This window comes from Camelina sativa, chromosome 3 (genome assembly GCF_030686135.1).
Source record: "Camelina sativa cultivar CO46 ecotype springtype chromosome 3, ASM3068613v1".
Taxonomy (NCBI): domain Eukaryota; kingdom Viridiplantae; phylum Streptophyta; class Magnoliopsida; order Brassicales; family Brassicaceae; genus Camelina; species Camelina sativa.
In genome coordinates this window covers 520,046-537,326 of record NC_141882.1, presented here as the reverse complement: position 1 = coordinate 537,326, position 17,281 = coordinate 520,046, and the positions used below count along the sequence as shown (strand labels likewise).

General features: G+C 36.1%; 4 protein-coding genes and 1 pseudogene across 8 annotated transcripts; 4 read left to right on the top strand and 1 right to left on the bottom strand.

Annotated features, from left to right (window-relative positions):
• The first annotated feature begins 515 nt into the window (after positions 1–515).
• LOC104759546 (NAC domain-containing protein 3-like) lies at positions 516–2,227 on the top strand (annotated as a pseudogene). The gene is made up of 5 exons (XR_015594742.1): positions 516–821; positions 927–1,183; positions 1,294–1,707; positions 1,788–1,916; positions 2,022–2,227. The product of XR_015594742.1 is annotated as an NAC domain-containing protein 3-like (transcript).
• A 707-nt stretch (positions 2,228–2,934) lies between these two features.
• Positions 2,935–4,566, top strand: LOC147946458 (uncharacterized). The gene is made up of 5 exons (XM_087507557.1): positions 2,935–3,311; positions 3,425–3,852; positions 3,955–4,005; positions 4,104–4,190; positions 4,311–4,566. The coding sequence occupies exons 1-4, from the start codon at positions 3,225–3,227 to the stop codon at positions 4,153–4,155; spliced, it is 618 nt and encodes a 205-aa protein (XP_087363683.1). The 5' UTR covers positions 2,935–3,224; the 3' UTR covers positions 4,156–4,190; positions 4,311–4,566.
• Positions 4,567–8,727: 4,161 nt separating this feature from the next.
• LOC104759538 (NAC domain-containing protein 1) lies at positions 8,728–11,406 on the top strand. Of its 2 annotated transcripts, none has more exons than XM_010482449.2 (6): positions 8,728–9,398; positions 9,523–9,806; positions 10,049–10,168; positions 10,263–10,619; positions 10,702–10,875; positions 10,968–11,406. In XM_010482449.2, exons 1-6 carry the CDS (start codon positions 9,248–9,250, stop codon positions 11,172–11,174), a joined length of 1,293 nt encoding a protein of 430 aa, XP_010480751.1. In that variant the 5' UTR covers positions 8,728–9,247; the 3' UTR covers positions 11,175–11,406. The 2 variants fall into 2 exon arrangements, with proteins under 2 accessions (XP_010480751.1, XP_087363682.1); XM_087507556.1 differs by having other exon boundaries at positions 9,110–9,398; positions 9,936–10,168.
• Positions 11,407–12,249: 843 nt separating this feature from the next.
• Positions 12,250–14,606, top strand: LOC104759518 (NAC domain-containing protein 1). 2 transcript variants are annotated; one of them, XM_087507554.1, is made up of 6 exons: positions 12,250–12,696; positions 12,902–13,142; positions 13,329–13,460; positions 13,572–13,838; positions 13,927–14,064; positions 14,174–14,606. In XM_087507554.1, exons 3-6 carry the CDS (start codon positions 13,434–13,436, stop codon positions 14,381–14,383), a joined length of 642 nt encoding a protein of 213 aa, XP_087363680.1. In that variant the 5' UTR covers positions 12,250–12,696; positions 12,902–13,142; positions 13,329–13,433; the 3' UTR covers positions 14,384–14,606. The 2 variants fall into 2 exon arrangements, with proteins under 2 accessions (XP_087363680.1, XP_019098224.1); XM_019242679.2 differs by having other exon boundaries at positions 12,387–12,696; positions 12,850–13,142.
• On the bottom strand, positions 14,405–17,097 carry LOC104759526 (protein ARV 1). 2 transcript variants are annotated; one of them, XM_087507555.1, is made up of 10 exons: positions 16,938–17,097; positions 16,745–16,792; positions 16,561–16,650; positions 16,383–16,428; positions 16,201–16,274; positions 15,990–16,075; positions 15,819–15,885; positions 15,641–15,716; positions 15,435–15,540; positions 14,405–14,911 (listed from the first exon to the last, which is right to left on the bottom strand). In XM_087507555.1, the coding sequence occupies exons 1-10, from the start codon at positions 17,028–17,030 to the stop codon at positions 14,869–14,871; spliced, it is 729 nt and encodes a 242-aa protein (XP_087363681.1). In that variant the 5' UTR covers positions 17,031–17,097; the 3' UTR covers positions 14,405–14,868. The 2 variants fall into 2 exon arrangements, with proteins under 2 accessions (XP_087363681.1, XP_010480738.2); XM_010482436.2 differs by lacking the exon at positions 14,405–14,911 and having other exon boundaries at positions 15,297–15,540.
• Between the last annotated feature and the right edge of the window lie 184 nt (positions 17,098–17,281).

Here is a 17,281-nt window from a genome sequence, read left to right as displayed (position 1 = left end):
GTTGCGTGTTGGGGGTAACTACTAGTGGCACGTGATGAAACTATCACGTCACTACTATTCTATATGCCCTTCTTTTTGATTAAAAAAAGCAAAAAGCAAAATTGCAACTTTTCTTAAAGTCACAAGGTACGAGAGAATTTGTTGGGGAATATTTTTCTTATTCCTCGATATCTCCGGAATCCGATCCGATATCTGAACAAATTCTCTCCGGAAGCTGAGTTATACTATCTCGTATAAATATTCTTGTAGCGTAGATGGTTAAGTAGTTCTTACACACATAGTTCGAGCCCTCTATTTTGCAGTTTGTTGGTATAAAATTTGTTTACAAAACGACAAAGTTTCAAAATCTATTAAAAAAGACACGGTTCATACACAGCAAAATATAGAAGGGTTATTTAGCGGGTTACTTTTTAGTTCGGGGTGTTGACTTGCATTTTTTTCGAATTAAAGGGTAAACTTGCAAAAAATTATTGTTTGGAGGATTATTTTTTTTTTTGCACAAAACCCTATAAATAATGAAACCCTTTATTCGTCTTCCTCCTTGGATTTAACTTGCAGTTGCAGAAGAACAGCAACAATGGCGAAAGCTCTCTCCTACATATTTTGATCTTTTTCTCTACTTTTTATATCCCTTTTTATGTCTTCGTTTATGATCGCTGCTGGAGAAATGGAGACTCCGGTGGGTTTAAGATTCTGTCCGACCGACGAGGTGATCGTCGATGATTACCTCCGGCCAAAAAATCTGGAAACTGACACGAGCCGTGTAGATCAAGTCATTAGCACTGTCACTATCTGTAGCTTCGATCCTTGGTAGTTACCTTGTAAGTCCCATCTCACGAGTTACCCTCTCAGTACAGTACTGACTGTTGTATCAAATCAAATCATCAGCTAGTTTCTGATTTTGAGATTTTTGTTTGTTTGGTCAGGTCAGTCCAGGATCAAATTGAAAGATAAGTCTTGGTGTTTCTTCAGCCGTAAGGTAAACAAATACGACAGAGGTGAGCAACAGATCAGAAAAACGAAATCTGGGTATTGGAAGATAACTGGTAAACCAAAGGCTATCATACGCAACCGTGTTAAGATCGGTGCGAGAAGGGTTTTGATGTTTTACTTGAGTAAGGAACTCGGTAGTTCCAAATCCGATTGGGTTATGCACGAGTACCACCTTCTCTCCCCTGTTCAGGTACTCTGTTTTTTCTTTTTGTTTTTGGGGTTTTATTTTGTAACTTTTTTGAGCTGCGATTGTGATTTGATTTGAATCTGTACAGTAATGATTTTGTGTAACTGTTACAGATGATGATGACATACACCATCTGTAAAGTAACGTTTAAGGGTGAGGAGAACGAGGTTTCTTCTCCCCCTTTACATCTTGTGAACAATTCTGGAGGATCTGAGGTCGTTACTTTCTCTGTTTCTCTCTTTTTTTAATCTGACAACGAACGACTCTTATTTGTGTTCTTCTCCTTTTTCCAGGATTCAAGTCAGTTTGGTTTGCAGGAAGAAGCTCATCAGCTCGATAATGCAGCAACTATAGCTAGTGAAGAGGAGGAATGGAAAACATGGTTGAATGATAATGATGTTGAGGAGAGGAATATCATGTTTTTGCAGGATAATCGCAACGATCACAGACCTCCACAGTCATTGACTGGTGTCTTCACTGACGATAGCAGTGATGATAATGATTCTGATTTTCTATCTCCAACCACCGTAAGCAATGTTTTTACTATGTGTTTTACCTTGAGAATCCTTTGTTTTCAGATTTGAGCTAAGTTTGGTTGACATGACAGAATTCTATTGGAACTTCGAGCACTTGTGAAGATAGTTTTGGTAGCTCAAATCATCGCATAGACCAAATCAAAGACCTGCAAGAACCTCCTAATTCGACAGTCGAGTTAGTGACACCACTAATTCAAGAGGTGAGCTTTATTATCTCTCTTTAACTGAGGCTAACAATCCTTAATGCTACTTTGTGCCATTCATTACTCACAAACGTTTTGGGTTCTTTGATATGATGTTACAAGGTGAGCCAAGCTCTCAGAACTAATGTTGATACAAATAAGATGAAGAAGACGAATCCTTGTGATGATGCACGTGGGACTGAGATTGGAGAGCATAAATTGGGTCAAGAGATGATCAAGAAGAACAAAAGAGCTGGTAACTTCTTTCTCAGGATGGTACAAAAATTCGTCAAGAAAATTCGCCATGTTCTCCTATCTCAAGAACATGATGTTAAATAAATGAGATCGCAAACATCAAACATGAAACACCTTTTGTTCTTCTAATCTTGTTTTGTAACTTTTTTTCATACTGTATGTGTGATGTGTCCTAATATATAAAAATGGTGTGTTATTTTGTGATAAGAAGTGGTAGAGAAGACAAAGATTTACCAATTGACCGACAATGTCTTATCTTGTTTTGCAACTTTTCCATCTTGGACGTGTGTTCCATTTTTTTATATAGTAAAAGGTAAGTATTTGTGATAAGAAATTAAGAAGTAGTCAGTGAACTCAGAGTTGTAAAATTTGAATTTATCGTGCAGCTAACCCAAATGGTCAAATTTAATTTGACGTAGCAGCAATTAACGTTGACTCTTCTAGTCCTACTCCTACCTAAACCCCACAAAAGATTTCGTTCAACAAAAGAAAACAAGAATAAATATATGCTTCAATTTAGTTATTATGTCAAGAGTCTCTTTTTGGACTTTTTTTTTCAACATTATCATACATATATGTGTACACGTGCATGTTGTCATCGTTGATGTTTAAGTATATAATAAACCCCTTATTTTATTTTACTGGAGAGAGAATTCATTTTAGTATACATACAGTAGTAGTAACCTGAGCGAAAGATAACATTTAGAGCCCATTAGATAGGCCCATTAAGTGGCGGATATACGTAAATGTAAAAAGTTGAGAGAAACCCTAGAAGAAGCTCTCGACTGACTTGCGAGAGAAGAGAAGTTGCGTCTTTGTTTGCCTGGCCGAGGTTTGGTCACAAATTGCTATTATCTGATGTATGATTGATTTGTACAAATAAACGTAACTTGGATCTTTGTGATGTGTTTATTATATAGGATGATGTTGAAGAACAAAGATGCGAGACGTCGGTGTGGATTGATGTCAACAACTGTCCGATTCCGGATGGTTATGATGTTGGTCAGATCCGTCCGTGCATAGAAGCAGCGTTGGTGGAGAAGATTGGCTGCTCATGTCCTCTCACCATCAATGTCATGGGCGAATTGGAAGGCATCACTGATGAAGACCTGCGAGAGTTGTCTTCGACTGGAGTCGTTGTTCAATTCGTCCCACGAGGTTATTTAATTTTCTCATCTCTTTCTACAACCAACGAAAAGAGGAAATTAATTATTAGGGTTGTCTTCGACTGGAATCGTCTCTCAGCTCTTGTCTGAATGTATATCCTTCAGGTACCGGGACAGGTAGCGGGAAAGTTTTGTCTCATATGCTTAATTGGTCACTTGCTAATCCACCACCGGGGAAGATTATGTTCATATCGGATTCTCACAATATCTATAACGTCTCCGGCGGCTGATCCTACCTGCACAACCGTGGATTCGACATTTTTCTGGTGTATGGAGATACTGTTAAACCTGTTCCAGGCCTCTCCACTGCTGCCATTTGGGAATGGCAAAGTTTACTTTGCCCTCCTGCTCGTCTTGAAGAAGAAATGGATGGGGAGACAAAAAGACAGCAGCCTCCCCTGCAGTGTGAAACCGGTGATTCTGCCTCTTTTGTTTGCACACTCTGTTGTCATTACACAAGCTTTAAGTATTTTAAATGCCAACTCCTTGAAGATTTCACCACGCATCTCAACTCTGAAGAACATAAACGCAGAGTAAGCACATTGTTTTTTTTTTTTTGTTGGGTAGTCTTTTAAGTTGTTTACCTTTCTTTCTTTCGTCCGTCTGACCCCATGATGTTACTCGTTCGTTTGCAGTACTTTAACCTTACTTACTTTCCCCCCGGCCCCGGAGGTGACTTTTCAAAGGCAAGTTTCTCTCGAAGTATCTTCTTAATGATAATTAAATAGACAAAAAAAATCTCTGATTTTAGTAGTAACCTTTGGTTGTCTCTAAAACATTGTAGAGAAAGTCGAAGCCGAAGGTGGTCAAAGCCGGGCTTAAATGTTTCCATCTGATGAATTCTGTGGTGATGAAGAGCAGCCAATCAAAGGCACGTTTTCATATCTGTAAAAATTTTCCTTGGGAGTTTTCAACAAAGAGATAAATCTGATTTACATTTGTGTTGCATGAATTTGATTTCCTGACTTCGGTTGTCTCTAAAATTTTCTAGAGAAAGTTGGACATGACGAAGAAGAAGAAGAGGAAGATGAAGAAGTAGATGGCCGAAGATGTTTATATATATACTTTACAACATAAAAAAAGTTCAAAGCCAACGAGAAAAGAGTATCAGAGACTTCGGTTATGTATGCTTAATGAATCTGTTTATGATGGTAAATTTAATGGTCAGCGAAGTCAAATTAGTTGTAAAAATTGAATTTATCATACAGCTAACCCAAACGGTCAAATTTAATTTGACGTAGCAGCAATCAACCTCGACTCAACAAAAAAAAACAAGAACAAATAATCATAAAATCAAGATGCTTCAAATAAGTCTAATATCTCTTTTGGACTCTTTTTGATCAACATCATCATATATGTGTGCACACGTGCATGTTTTCATTGTTGATGTTTAAGTCTAAAGCCCATTTTAGCCTAAATTGCCTAATGATAACCAATAATATTTGGTTCAGAGTTGTTGATACGTAGAAAAAAAAAACAGAGTGTGCATTGGTCTAAGTTTGAGAGGTGTTTTTGTGTTGCAGGAGAAGTTTCACTGCCAGGTAATAAAGCGGCGGAGGAGGAAAATGGTCCGATCCTAATTCTATTTGCCTTATTTGATTCTTACTTTAGTGAGAATCATAATTCGGGATTGCCAATGAAGGTTATATAGACAACCTCTCTAAGGCAAATATGTTCCCTGCAGTATGTCAATAGATGCTTGAATACTTTCCAAGATCAGTCTTCTTCCACTAATAGATGCTTGAATAATTTTCTGTGATTCATGTTAACTGTTTAGTATATCTCAGTTTTACTAAACTCTGTTATGATTGAAATTAAGTATTTTTCGTTTCAGAGATCATTTTTAAAAAGCGTGACAAATGGCGAAGAAGTAAGTAAGGATCTGCGATGTCTCTTGATGTTTTTCTGTGTCGACAATGGCTCCTCCACTTATAGATATAGAGAAAGAAGTTGAGATCGTTAAGCACATGTAAATCTCTTATTGAGTTGTCACCGATACATTCTTGAGGATTGGCGTAGAAATAATCTTCTTCCTTTTGATCATACGTAGTTATAAACTTTTCTATGTGTTGGTTCTCCCATCCTTTGTCTTTGATGGGTTTCTTTGACAGCTATTGCAAAAGTGACGATGAAAGGTACCTATTCTTCATCTCTTCCACTCTTCTCAAGTCAAACAGAAGATAAATGTTGTTTTTTAGCGTCAAATAGAGAGAGAGAGGCCCTGAATGGGTCTGAATGGTGTCTATTTAGCGTCAAATAGTACGTAATATAGATCGTCCCGGTCCCACATAATCTTTAAAACTTACCATTTAGATTAATGACCGTCCGATCTCTCTCAGTTGTTGCAACGTGATGAAATTAAACGGTCTAGATCTCTTGACCGTTCCAGAGGTAAACTTTTTCCATTTATTTTGTTTACTTCTAAATAAGAAAAGGAAATAACCGTTCGAGAAGTAAACTTTTTCAATTTATTTTATTTATTCAACTTACGACACAGAACAAATCCAAAATGATGAGTTTGTTTAGCAATAATGTACTTGCTTAATAAATATATCACATCTATCTTTTTGACGTCGTCAACTTATCTTATATATTTGTTATATCTTATTTGGAATTAAAGAATTTTCGTAAGTTGTTTAGCAAAAAAAAAAAAAAGAATTTTCGTAAGTTACCAAAAATATATATATATATCGTTTTAAAATTTGACTATATATTATTGAAAACGAGTTCGGGTTTTTGGAAAGAAACTGGATTCAACACACCAATTATTGGTAAGTGGAAAGGTACCAATGGCGTTAAGATCGGCGAGAAGAAAGTTTTGGTTTTTCAGTCTTATGAAAATCCCAATGGATCCAAATCCGATTGGGTAATATGCACGTGTATCAACCTACGTTTTTGCCTCTCGAACAGGTAAATTATCCATGTGGCTAAGTTGATACACTTTTGGTCTCCTATATATGTGGTATTTGATATTTTTTTCTTTTGTTTCTTTCTCAAGTGTGGATTTGACCGTATGTTTTCAAAGTGTTCTTGTGAGATATCTTTTGGGTTTTGAAAACGTTACCTTAATTTGGACAGAGAACATATGTTGTCTGCAAAGTAGAGTTAAAAAGTGAAGACAAGGATATTCATTCGTTCTGGGGACTCTGATAGTGGAATTGAGCTTAATCACCCTTCAATCCCTTGTATACCAACCAAAATGGAGCTTGGAGTACTACATGATTGTGAAGTGGGTTGAAATTCAATTAGTTGTTTCTCGTATGATGTCAAATTCGTAAGCAATAAATAAAGAGAGCTCTTCTCACACGGCTGAGATAATTTATAGTAATTGATAAGCAAAATTTACTAGTAGTTCATAATTGTATATATGTATATGACATATTCGTTACGTTATGCATGTGACATGACGGATTTGTAGAACTTACGCCTGAATTTTACTCTTGTCGATCTAATCATAAATATGCAATATGGAATCATTTTTTTTAATGTTGTTATGTTGAAAGTTCAGTATATGATGCTAATGAGTGTATAGGATTTGGTTACAATTTGCTTGACCATTAAATTCATAATAATCATTTTACGAATTAAAAATTCCGCTCTAGTTATGTAAGTTTAGCGAAGTTTTAAATTCCGGTCAGCACGGTCCGATTTGATCGTATACCGGCTTGAAATAAATAACCGGTTCTTATGTATCATATAAGCTAAACTACACCAAAATAATGTAAAGTGATGCCACACCCAAAGTAAAATAAAAAATATATTTTTTTTGTCAAACAGTAAAATAAAATATATTAATCTTACAAATTGTAAAAGCTAATATGATACGTAAACTGAAGAAGAATATACCTTTGCTTTCCATATATTGAAATATATGTATATCAATGTCTCATTAGATGAGGATTAAGATTCAAAGTTATAAATCGGAACCCAAGAATTGATCCACCATCATTAACTCCACCCCCACCGTCATCACCTCCACCGTCATTGTCATTACCTCTACTGTCACCGTCATTACTTCCACCATTACCATATGATGATGGAGGAATCGTGGGAGGAATGACATGGTTAAGAAGATAACGCTGATAAACAACCGTTGTGTAACAAGTCGTAATCTTCTTGGTCCAAGATAATCGCCATAGTCTCTATTGGTGGTATCCTGCGTTCTATGAATCAAGATGGTACAAATCTATTAGGACTCGATCTATTCTCTATGTGAAGGCTCTTGATGACGTCCACATAGTCTTTGTCATGCGCAAAAAGGCATAACAAACCTCTCATATTGTTAGCTACAATCCTATCTCTCCAACATTAGATATGCTCAATAATCCTATCATCTGCTACCTGAATAGGCAATTTTGAATTTGGCAAATTAGGATCTACATCGTTAGAGAAATTTTTATTAAGCGAGAAATACCAAATTAAAACATTTAAAGAATCCTAATAGAGCAAAGCTAAGCTGTTATTAAAATTTGAAAATATTGGAATTTAACTAATATTAGCCAACATTAAAGACCAAATCTGGTGTAAAAATATCATTTAGAAAATTAAATCTAGATATATTTTCTTTTAGAAATTAATGAAAGTCATTTTCCATAATGAAAATTTAATGATAAGAACAGCAAAAAAGTATAGATTAAGATGCAAAACTTGGTATTATCATAGATAATCAACATTATCATAAATAATCTAACGTTATCAACATTATGTTATCTACAATGGCACATTTAGATTATACAAATGGGTTGTAAATTAGAGGAACCTTTAATTAGTTCAATGCTCACATAAAGATTAGCTAAAGTGTGTATTTATATATTTATGGAAGATGTGAATGAACTTTGACTTCTCTATTATATTTTGATTTTATTCCCCTAATCTTTTTGATTATTTTTATGAGTAAAGTCTTTTCTTACAAGGAAAGTTCCCTATTGGTTAATATCTGAAAGCACGTGTCCTCTTCTTATTTTTTTCTTCTAATTACCTACTGCCTACTTTGTATATTCTAATTAATGGTGGATGTTTATATAAAGTTGTTGTCATTTGTTCGGTTTGGAAAATGGCTCGATCGATCGTTTTGAGTTAGTAGACACAACACAATATACATAATTGCAACCATTAGCGAGAAGCTTACTACAATTCGCCATTCGAAGAAAAAAAAAAATCTTAACAAGATTAAAGATAAGCACCCTCAATAATGTTTTCTAGAAAGGAATAAGATGAAAATAGTAAGCGTGTTCACACGGCATAATTAAGGAAGCCACAAGGCAGATTCGAGTTGATCACCTTTGTTTTTTGCTTTGGGACCCATTCTTACCGCCCATCACCTTCCTTAATAAGCCATTCCATTTTTATTTTATTTTTAAATATATTTTCTTCTTCTTATATACACTCCTTCAGATTACTACTACTGTACATAGGGGATGTTGTTGAATACAATCGACGGTTCACTCAAACCGATTCAATCCAAAATCCAAATCCTAAAACCGATTATATAAAATTAATTCTTAATTCCTTTTCTTTAATCGATAAATGCAGTACTACAGTATGTTAGTTGGTTTATATCTGATTTCTGTTTGCTTACATTGATTAATAATAAGTAAAAGAAATTAAGAGTTGACGATGATAAACATACCGTTGTTTCAGTAATTTTCAAAATTGTTAAGACCGGTACTGTGTAAACCAGAACCATATACCAATTGAACTGAAGATCCATATAATTAGGAAAAAAAAAAAAAGAATATTTGTGGGGGTTATTTAAACGCCTTGCTTTCACTGTCTTCCTCCCTCCAAATTAATATTATACCAAACAACAAAACAAATAATATAATCGGAGAAATACACAGAGAGAGAGAGAGGAGAGCGATCTCGGCGGCGAAGCTCTTTAGTCTTTTACCATCGAAATCGGTGGGTTCTGCTTCCTTTTTGTGAACAATGGAGGATAAAGTTGGGTTCGGATTCCGTCCCAACGACGAGGAGCTCGTCGGTCACTATCTCCGTAACAAAATTGAAGGAAACAGCAGCCACGTTGAAGTAGCCATTAGCGAAGTCAACATCTGTAGCTACGATCCTTGGGACTTGCGTTGTAAGTTTCCAATTTTCCTCAATAATTTTTTTCATTCATATATATGCTCGCGTCACGTGAATTGATCTATTTGATTGGAGGGGTTTGTTCTGATTTAGGGTTTTGTTTGGTTTGTAAAAAACAGTCCAATCAAAGTACAAATCGAGAGATGCTATGTGGTATTTCTTCTCTTGTAGAGTAAACAAGTATGGGAATGGGAATCGACAGAGCAGGACAACGGTTTCTGGCAAGTGGAAGCTTACCGGAGAATCTGTGGAGGTCAAGGACCAATGGGGGATTGCTAGCGGCGTTCGTGGTAAGATTGGTCATAAAAGGGTTTTGGTCTTCCTCGATGCAAGATTCCCTGACAAAACCAAATCCGACTGGGTTATCCACGAGTTTCACTACGACCTCTTGCCTGAACATAAGGTTCGTCATTTGAGATCTTGTCTATGTGTACCCCTCCCCTCACTCACCTATGTGTTATGTATCCCTCGTGACGTATGTTGTAGCTCTTTTGTTTCATGGTTTGAAATTTAGGATTTTTTTTGTGACTAGGGACTATATATGTAAGTGTTGTTACCAGTGAGGTTCAGGCTTAGCTTTTGACAGAACTCTCATCAATGTTTTCGACTGACGAACTTTTGTGCTTACCTCTGAAAATTTTACAGAGGACCTATGTCATCTGCAGACTTGAATACAAGGGTGATGACCCGGACATTCTCTCTGCTTATGCAATAGATCCTACTCCCGCTTTTGCCCCCAATATGGCTAATAGCGAAGGTTCTGTGGTGAGTTAATGTCCAAACTGTTTGTTTGCTCTTAGCTCTCAAGTAAGTAGACCAAAAAAAATAAGCTTGTGTCTAACTGTTGATTTTGTTTCAGGTAAACCAATCACGTCAAGGAAACTCAGAATCTTACAACACTTACTCTGAGTATGATTCAGCAAATCGTGGCCAGCAGTTTAACATGCAGCAATCATTTCAAGGGAATTCAGGATACTACAACCCTTTCCCTGAGTATGATTTAGCAAATAACGGTCAGTGGTTGAGTGACTATTTCAACCTGCAACAACAAGTTCCTTACTCGGCCCCATATGATGAAAACTCCGAGCTCATTCGGAACTTTGTGATTGAAGAAACTCGTGAAAGGACATCTATGCAAGAGCATTACAGTGATCACCAGCCCAAAAAACCTGTGACTGGGGTTTTGGGTGATGATAGCAGTGATAATGACTCAATGGTAAGCACTTGGACCACTTATATATTCAGAATCTATAATATCGCTTCTGTTTCTCACACATTGATTTTTGGCTTTTTAACAGACTTTCGGAGACACTTCGAGCTCGACTGATAGTGGCTGTAGTTCAAATGAGTCTTACTATACTCCTATAGATGATGATGTTCCATCATTGAACACTGTCGTTGAGCCTTTGCACAATTATGAGGCGCAAGAGCAACCAAAGCAGTTGAAATTACCGTGTCAGAGCAAAGAAAAGGTTTCAACACTCTCACTGAGAAACAACATACTTCGATACGAAATCTGAAACCAACATATAGTCTAAATTATGAGATATGGGTGTGCTTGCAGGTGATAAATACGCAGAAAAGCGAATGCGAGTGGAAAAGGGCTGAAGACTCGATCAAGAAACCGCCATATACCAACACGGTGAAACAGAGCTGGATTGTTTTGGAGAAGAGGAGTGAAAGGAATGCACAGTGGAACTATCTCATAAACATGATCGTTGGCGTCTTACTGTTCATCTCCATCATTGGTTCGATGATTCTTGTTGGTTAAAGAGGTCAAATCCGATTCTTGCTCACAGTTATTTATTGTCTGTGTGTTTTTTTTCTTTCGGTTTCTTTGCTCTGTTTTCTCGCTCAGGAAAAGTGTGAAGTTGTGTATTTTACACAAGTATGTGTAAAGAAAGAAAAAAGGGGGAAAAAGAGAGAAAAGGAAAAGAAAAAAATGAAGAAAATGTAATGTAAAGAAGTGTATGTTAATAATTAGTGAATCGTTTTGTGATGTAGTTCTTATTTGTATATATTATATAAAAGTGATCAAATAGCTCTGCAAAAGAAAGGGATATACATGAGAGGTTGTGCAAGCTCAAAGATTCATTGAACACATCAAGAAAGTGTAACGGAGGGCGCAATGAGAAAAAAGCAACTAGAGTGCTATGAGCCTATGACGTTTCAGCAAGTTTTGTAATACCAACTAATTCATGTACCGAAGAACTAAAGTCGGACCGGAAATTGCCGAGCAATACATTAGGATTGTTTGAAATTAATTAAAATAGTTTCCCTTATGTACTTTACGGTTTGTTTACTAATTACATTGGTTGTAGAGTATGTTGTCTCTATACATTACAATTCTTGGGTAATCATGAAGCTAACACATAGACTAATCCTCAAAATTTGTAAAAAAGCCGAATCTTGTTATCATTTAATGCGTCAACAATCTTTAAACATAGAGATATCCCAGAAACCTACGACCTATTTTATCCATCTTAAAGGATTTATGTGTGTACATTACATATAACAATGGTAGAATGAGATATTACACATATTCTTTTAACATATCAAAGACACATGTCAGTGTAGAACATTCTTCAGTAAGCATGGTCAAAAGACACAGCTCTCTCACAGTTCATTCAAAAAGAGTAGCAAGTAATCTTTACGATTCAAGTCAAAGAATCCGTGAGCGAGGAGTAGATATTTTATATATTACAATTACGGACTTATTACATAAGCAGAAAGATTCCAGCTTCACTCACCATTTCAATTCTTGTAGGGCACACATGTCCACCGTCCAATTCTTTGTTAAGCCCTTTTAAAGCTTCCCAAATAAGCCTACCTTTTTTTTTTTTTTCAATTCTTAAGAAAGTAATCGAAAAGGAGAAAAATATCAAAATAACAAACATAACTGTGAAAGCCAAAACCAAACCAAATCGAACCGAAGAAGATCCATTATTTCACTTTAAAATATATAAAATTAGTATAAAATACTGATAATAAAAATAATGATATTTCTGGGCTTATTTAAACTCTGTCCTTTCGTCACTTATTAAGCTCCTCATCAGTTCATTTCTCCTCTAAAATAAGACAAATCAACCAAAATCAGAAAAGTAGTCTCTTTGAAACATTTTTGGAGAAATAGGTAGAGATGGATGTTGATTTTGTGGGGTTTGGATTCCGCCCGAGGGACGACGAGCTCGTCGGTTACTATCTCTATCACAAAATTCAGGGCAACACCCGTCTTGTAGAATGGGTCATTAACGAGGTCAACATCTATGATTTTGATCCTTGGAAGTTGCGCTGTAAGTTATACTATTGCGGTTTTCGAATTTTAATTATTTGCTGCCACCGTGCGTGATCGAGAGAGAGTCGTTGGGGGGGGGGGGGGGGGGGGGGTTTCTTGAATCTTGATTATGGTTTGGGGGTGTGTTGTTGTATTCTTGTTTCTGTAACAGTGCAATCGAAGATCGAATCGACGGATCGTATGTGCTACTTCTTCTCTCGTAGGGAAAACAAGTACGCTAGAGGGAATCGACAGAACAGGAAAACGCCTTCTGGAAGATGGAAACTTACTGGAGAGCATACTGATGTCAAGGATCAGTTTAAGTCTTGGCCTTTGTCTGCAACTGGAGACGACAACAAGATTGGTCATAAAAGGGTTGTACAGTTCCGTCGGGATAATGGCATCGTCGATCCTCATTGGGTTATTCACGAGTATTATCACGATACCATCTTGCCTGAACATCTGGTATATATATATATATTTGGTTTTTTTCTTTATCCCATACTATTTTTACAATTCTGATCTTTGATATTTCATCACTTAGCTTTTGATGAAAGTAATTTAATTATCTATATATATGCAGCCAATTTTGAAATGTTTTTAACTGATGAACTTTGTATATGTGCTGCTTACCTCTGGAAATTTTTACAGAGGACGACCTATGTCATCTGCAGACTTGAGTATAAGGGTAACGACAAGAGCATTCTATCTGCTAAAGCTAAACCAACAGATCCCTATCCCACTTTTGTCCCTGCCATGATGACTAATAGTGCCGGTTCTGTGGTGAGTCTATCTAAGACTATATGTCCATTTTGTTTGTTTTCTCTCAACTTATGTCTAAAAACTGATATATTTGATGTATTCCTAAACTGTTTTATCTTTTATTTTTTTCAGGTCAACCAGTCAGGATATTACAACACTTATTCTGAGTACGATTCAACAAATCATCATGGCCAACAGTTTAATGAATATTTAAACATGCTAGATCAGGTTCCTCAATTGGTCTCATATGATGCTAGTCAACAGATGGTTTTGGATGATGAGGTTTATCCTCCATACAATGGGTTATTGCTAAATGAGAATTGCAATGTTTGCATCCCCAAAAAACCTGTGACAGGGTTTTTTACCGATGATAGCTGTGGTAGTGACACTGACTCTATGGTAAGCAAGCAGTGAGCACTTTTACACGATGGATATCTATATGATTGCTTTCTGTTTCTCACACGTCTACTTTTTGTGTTTTTAATAGATTGGCAGCGACAATTCGAGTGTAATTGAACCTTACCATCCTCCTATAGATGATATTCCATCATTGAACACTACTAAGCCTTTGCACAGTTCTGAGGCACAAGAGCAACCGGAGTTGCATTTGCAAGGCCAAGAAAAGGTGCTATTAAGAAACTCGAATTGGCTAGTCTGATACAATCTAATCATAATATTATATCAAATTCTAGTTACATTACATATTAAATTTTGGACTGTGGACACGGTTGCAGGTGATAAGTAGGCACGTAAGCAATCCTGAGTTGGAAATGGCTGAAGACTCAACAGTCAAGAACACTCCATCCACCAAAACGGTGAAGCAGGATTGGATTGTTTTTGAGGACATCATAAGCCAAAGGAAATCCCAGTGGATCTATCTCAAGAACATGATCATTGGCTTCTTATTTTTTATCTCCATCATTGGCTGGATCATTGGGGTTTAACAGGTCGTATCCGATTCATACTCACATTGCGTCAAGAATCTAATAACAGAGAGGGCACACTGAAAAACAAATTGTAATATATCACAATATTACAATTTGTTTATTTTATTTGCAAAATTTCATATCAATTATAAATTTTCTTTTTTAAAAATGATGTAACAAATCTCCACAGATTTCAATGCTAATATCTGTACCAAAGGATGAGGATTTTTAAGTTTCAAAAGAGCCTTTTGTGTTTTTTTTTTTTTTTTTTTCTGAATAAAGGACACCAATAAGACTTCCACATGTGAAAACTACACGGCCCAATCCCAAGCTTTAACGTATCCCAAGTAGATTGGCCAGTTTAGATTACTCCAACGTTGGTGTTGTTGTTGTTAACGTATCTTTATTCGATTGGCCAGTTTTAGTCGTTGTTGTTGTCGTAGACAGCTACGAGGCACTTCAACGTGTCTCCATAGGATTGTATCCGTACACTTGACCCATATCTATCCGAGCTGGGAGACGGCTGGCTTCACTAACTTCCCAAGCCTTGCAACGCAAAACAAAACAAAACAATAAATATATTTTCAGGTAAAGAAAACATCGTATGGATATTTGAAAAAGAAAACAAAAAACCAGGTTCTGATCAGTACAAGTACTTTAAGAACTAGTCGGTGGAAAATTCTGTCGAATATTCGAATAAAGATTAGTTATTATTATTGGTCGTTTGATTTCTTCGACGTTCTATGTCATCCAGAAACTCTCATCGAATCTATCGAATATCACAATGATCAAATTTATTTCATTTCTTAATTACTTAGCTGGTAACGTTTGTATGGGCCTGAGAATTTTTGATAGACTTAAATATTCTTACTATGGCCCAATTCAATTCTTGATGTCAATAATATTTGGTTAGTTAGTTATACAATTCGAATGGTCATCAAAAAAATGCAGAAGGCTTTTAATCATGTAAAAGGTTTCTTTTTTTCTTCAAAACAAAATTGACTATAGTGGAAGATGATGGGATCATACGATTCTGAATAATGAAGACAGATACATCAGAGATCCATACTGTGTCAAGAATGTTGTCGGCTCAAAGATCTGCCCCACCAAGAATCTAACCAAGTGCGCGATTAAGCATACGGCTATGCATCTGGTGGTCGTTGATTCAGTCATCACTGGTTTTAACACAACTTGCAATATGAGATTCCAAAACAACAAGAAGAAAAAACAGTCTAGATCAATCAATTTTCAGTAAGAATATTTTGACGGTCTGACCTTTAAGAGCCATGGAGTTTGATGTTAAGATAAGTATATCAACAATGAAGATCACTGACATTGGGAACTCCCATACCTGTAATTATTAAAGATTCCCATTTTGAGCAAAGGAACACAATACCAAGTTTTGGTACTTCGATATCAGGACTTAAAAGTGAAAGGTAAAGCTACAACATACCAACATAGCAAGCAGAAAGATCTTGAAGTAACTCGAGATCAATATTCCCAACACAATCTCTCTTCTTCTGCAGATTTTTTTTAACAAAAGCCAATACATAATATTCAGGGGACAAAAGTCTGAAATCTGTGAAAAAACTCATAATAAAGAACTAAGAAGAAGTATAATCACCTAGAAACTTCATTTAGCAAACTCTTTGCCGCAATGGCAAAAGAGAAGACAAATGCAGCGTTTGCAGATAAAACACCGATTAGAACCTGTAACATGAGAAAACATTATAGTATCCTTTCAAATCTATCTCAATGACTTAAACCTATAGTCCTCAGAGGGAAAAAATAATCGAATTAGATCCACTAAAAGATATTAAAAGGAAAGATCAAACCTTTATAGATATAAGAACCGAGCTCTCACAAAAGCTTGATTTCTCATCAGTTCTTCTCAGTAACAAGCTTCTATCTTTGATGAGTTTAAGGCTTTTCAAATGCGTTTGGCTGCTGATGAATCTCACTAACTACATATCTCTTAGCTACTTAGATAATAACAGATTATGAAACATAAGGATACAAGAGTCTAGAAGAAGATACGCAAATACCAGCTTCCACATCAGATGCTGCAAAAACAAAAAACAAAAAGTTTTTAGTACCAATTTCAAGATCAGAAAACTAGATTCAGACACGAAACTGCCAAGTAATCATAGCAAATGTTTGAAATCAAGAAACTTGAATTGAAAAAGGGTTTTTACCTGAATATTGACAGTTTCTGGATTGATTGCATTGTAGAGGACGTGTCTATACACCTTTGGTCTGTGAAGGATTAAATCAATGAAAATAATCTGCACAAAAAGAATCAATTAAATTCAAAATTTGGAAGGAAACAAAAGAACACCAAAAATGGAAACTTTCAGTGATTGAAACAGAGTAACAGACCATGCGTTCACACTCGATGTATTTGTCTGCTACTTCCTTGCAGTTTCCCTAAATAAACAATAATACATATGTGCTTAGAAAAGGTAAGATTCAAAGATGGAAACTTTTTGAAATTTACCATAAACATATAAAAACAAGACAAAACAAAACAAGATCGGAAACCCTAATTGGGTTGTGTGTGTTAAAAGCTTACGCATTTCATGATACGAATGTTACCAGGAGAGTATTGAATGAACAATGACTTAACCCTAAACCCACATCCCACGCATCTGTATTCACTCGCCATGGCTCTCTCTTTCTCCCTCGGAGAAGACGAATAAGGGAGCAATGGGAGTTCGGGTCCGGGTCCGGTTCCAGAACCGGGTTTAGGTCTTGAAACCTGAGTAGGCCTGTTAACGGGCCTAATTTGTTCAGTCTTAAAATTTAACTGTCAGGCCCAATATTGCTTTAAGCATGCATGGTATTCGGACCCCAAAAGGAAGTGTAATAATTAGCTTATACGTTACAGTTTGTAGATGGTTCAATTTGCATAAAACC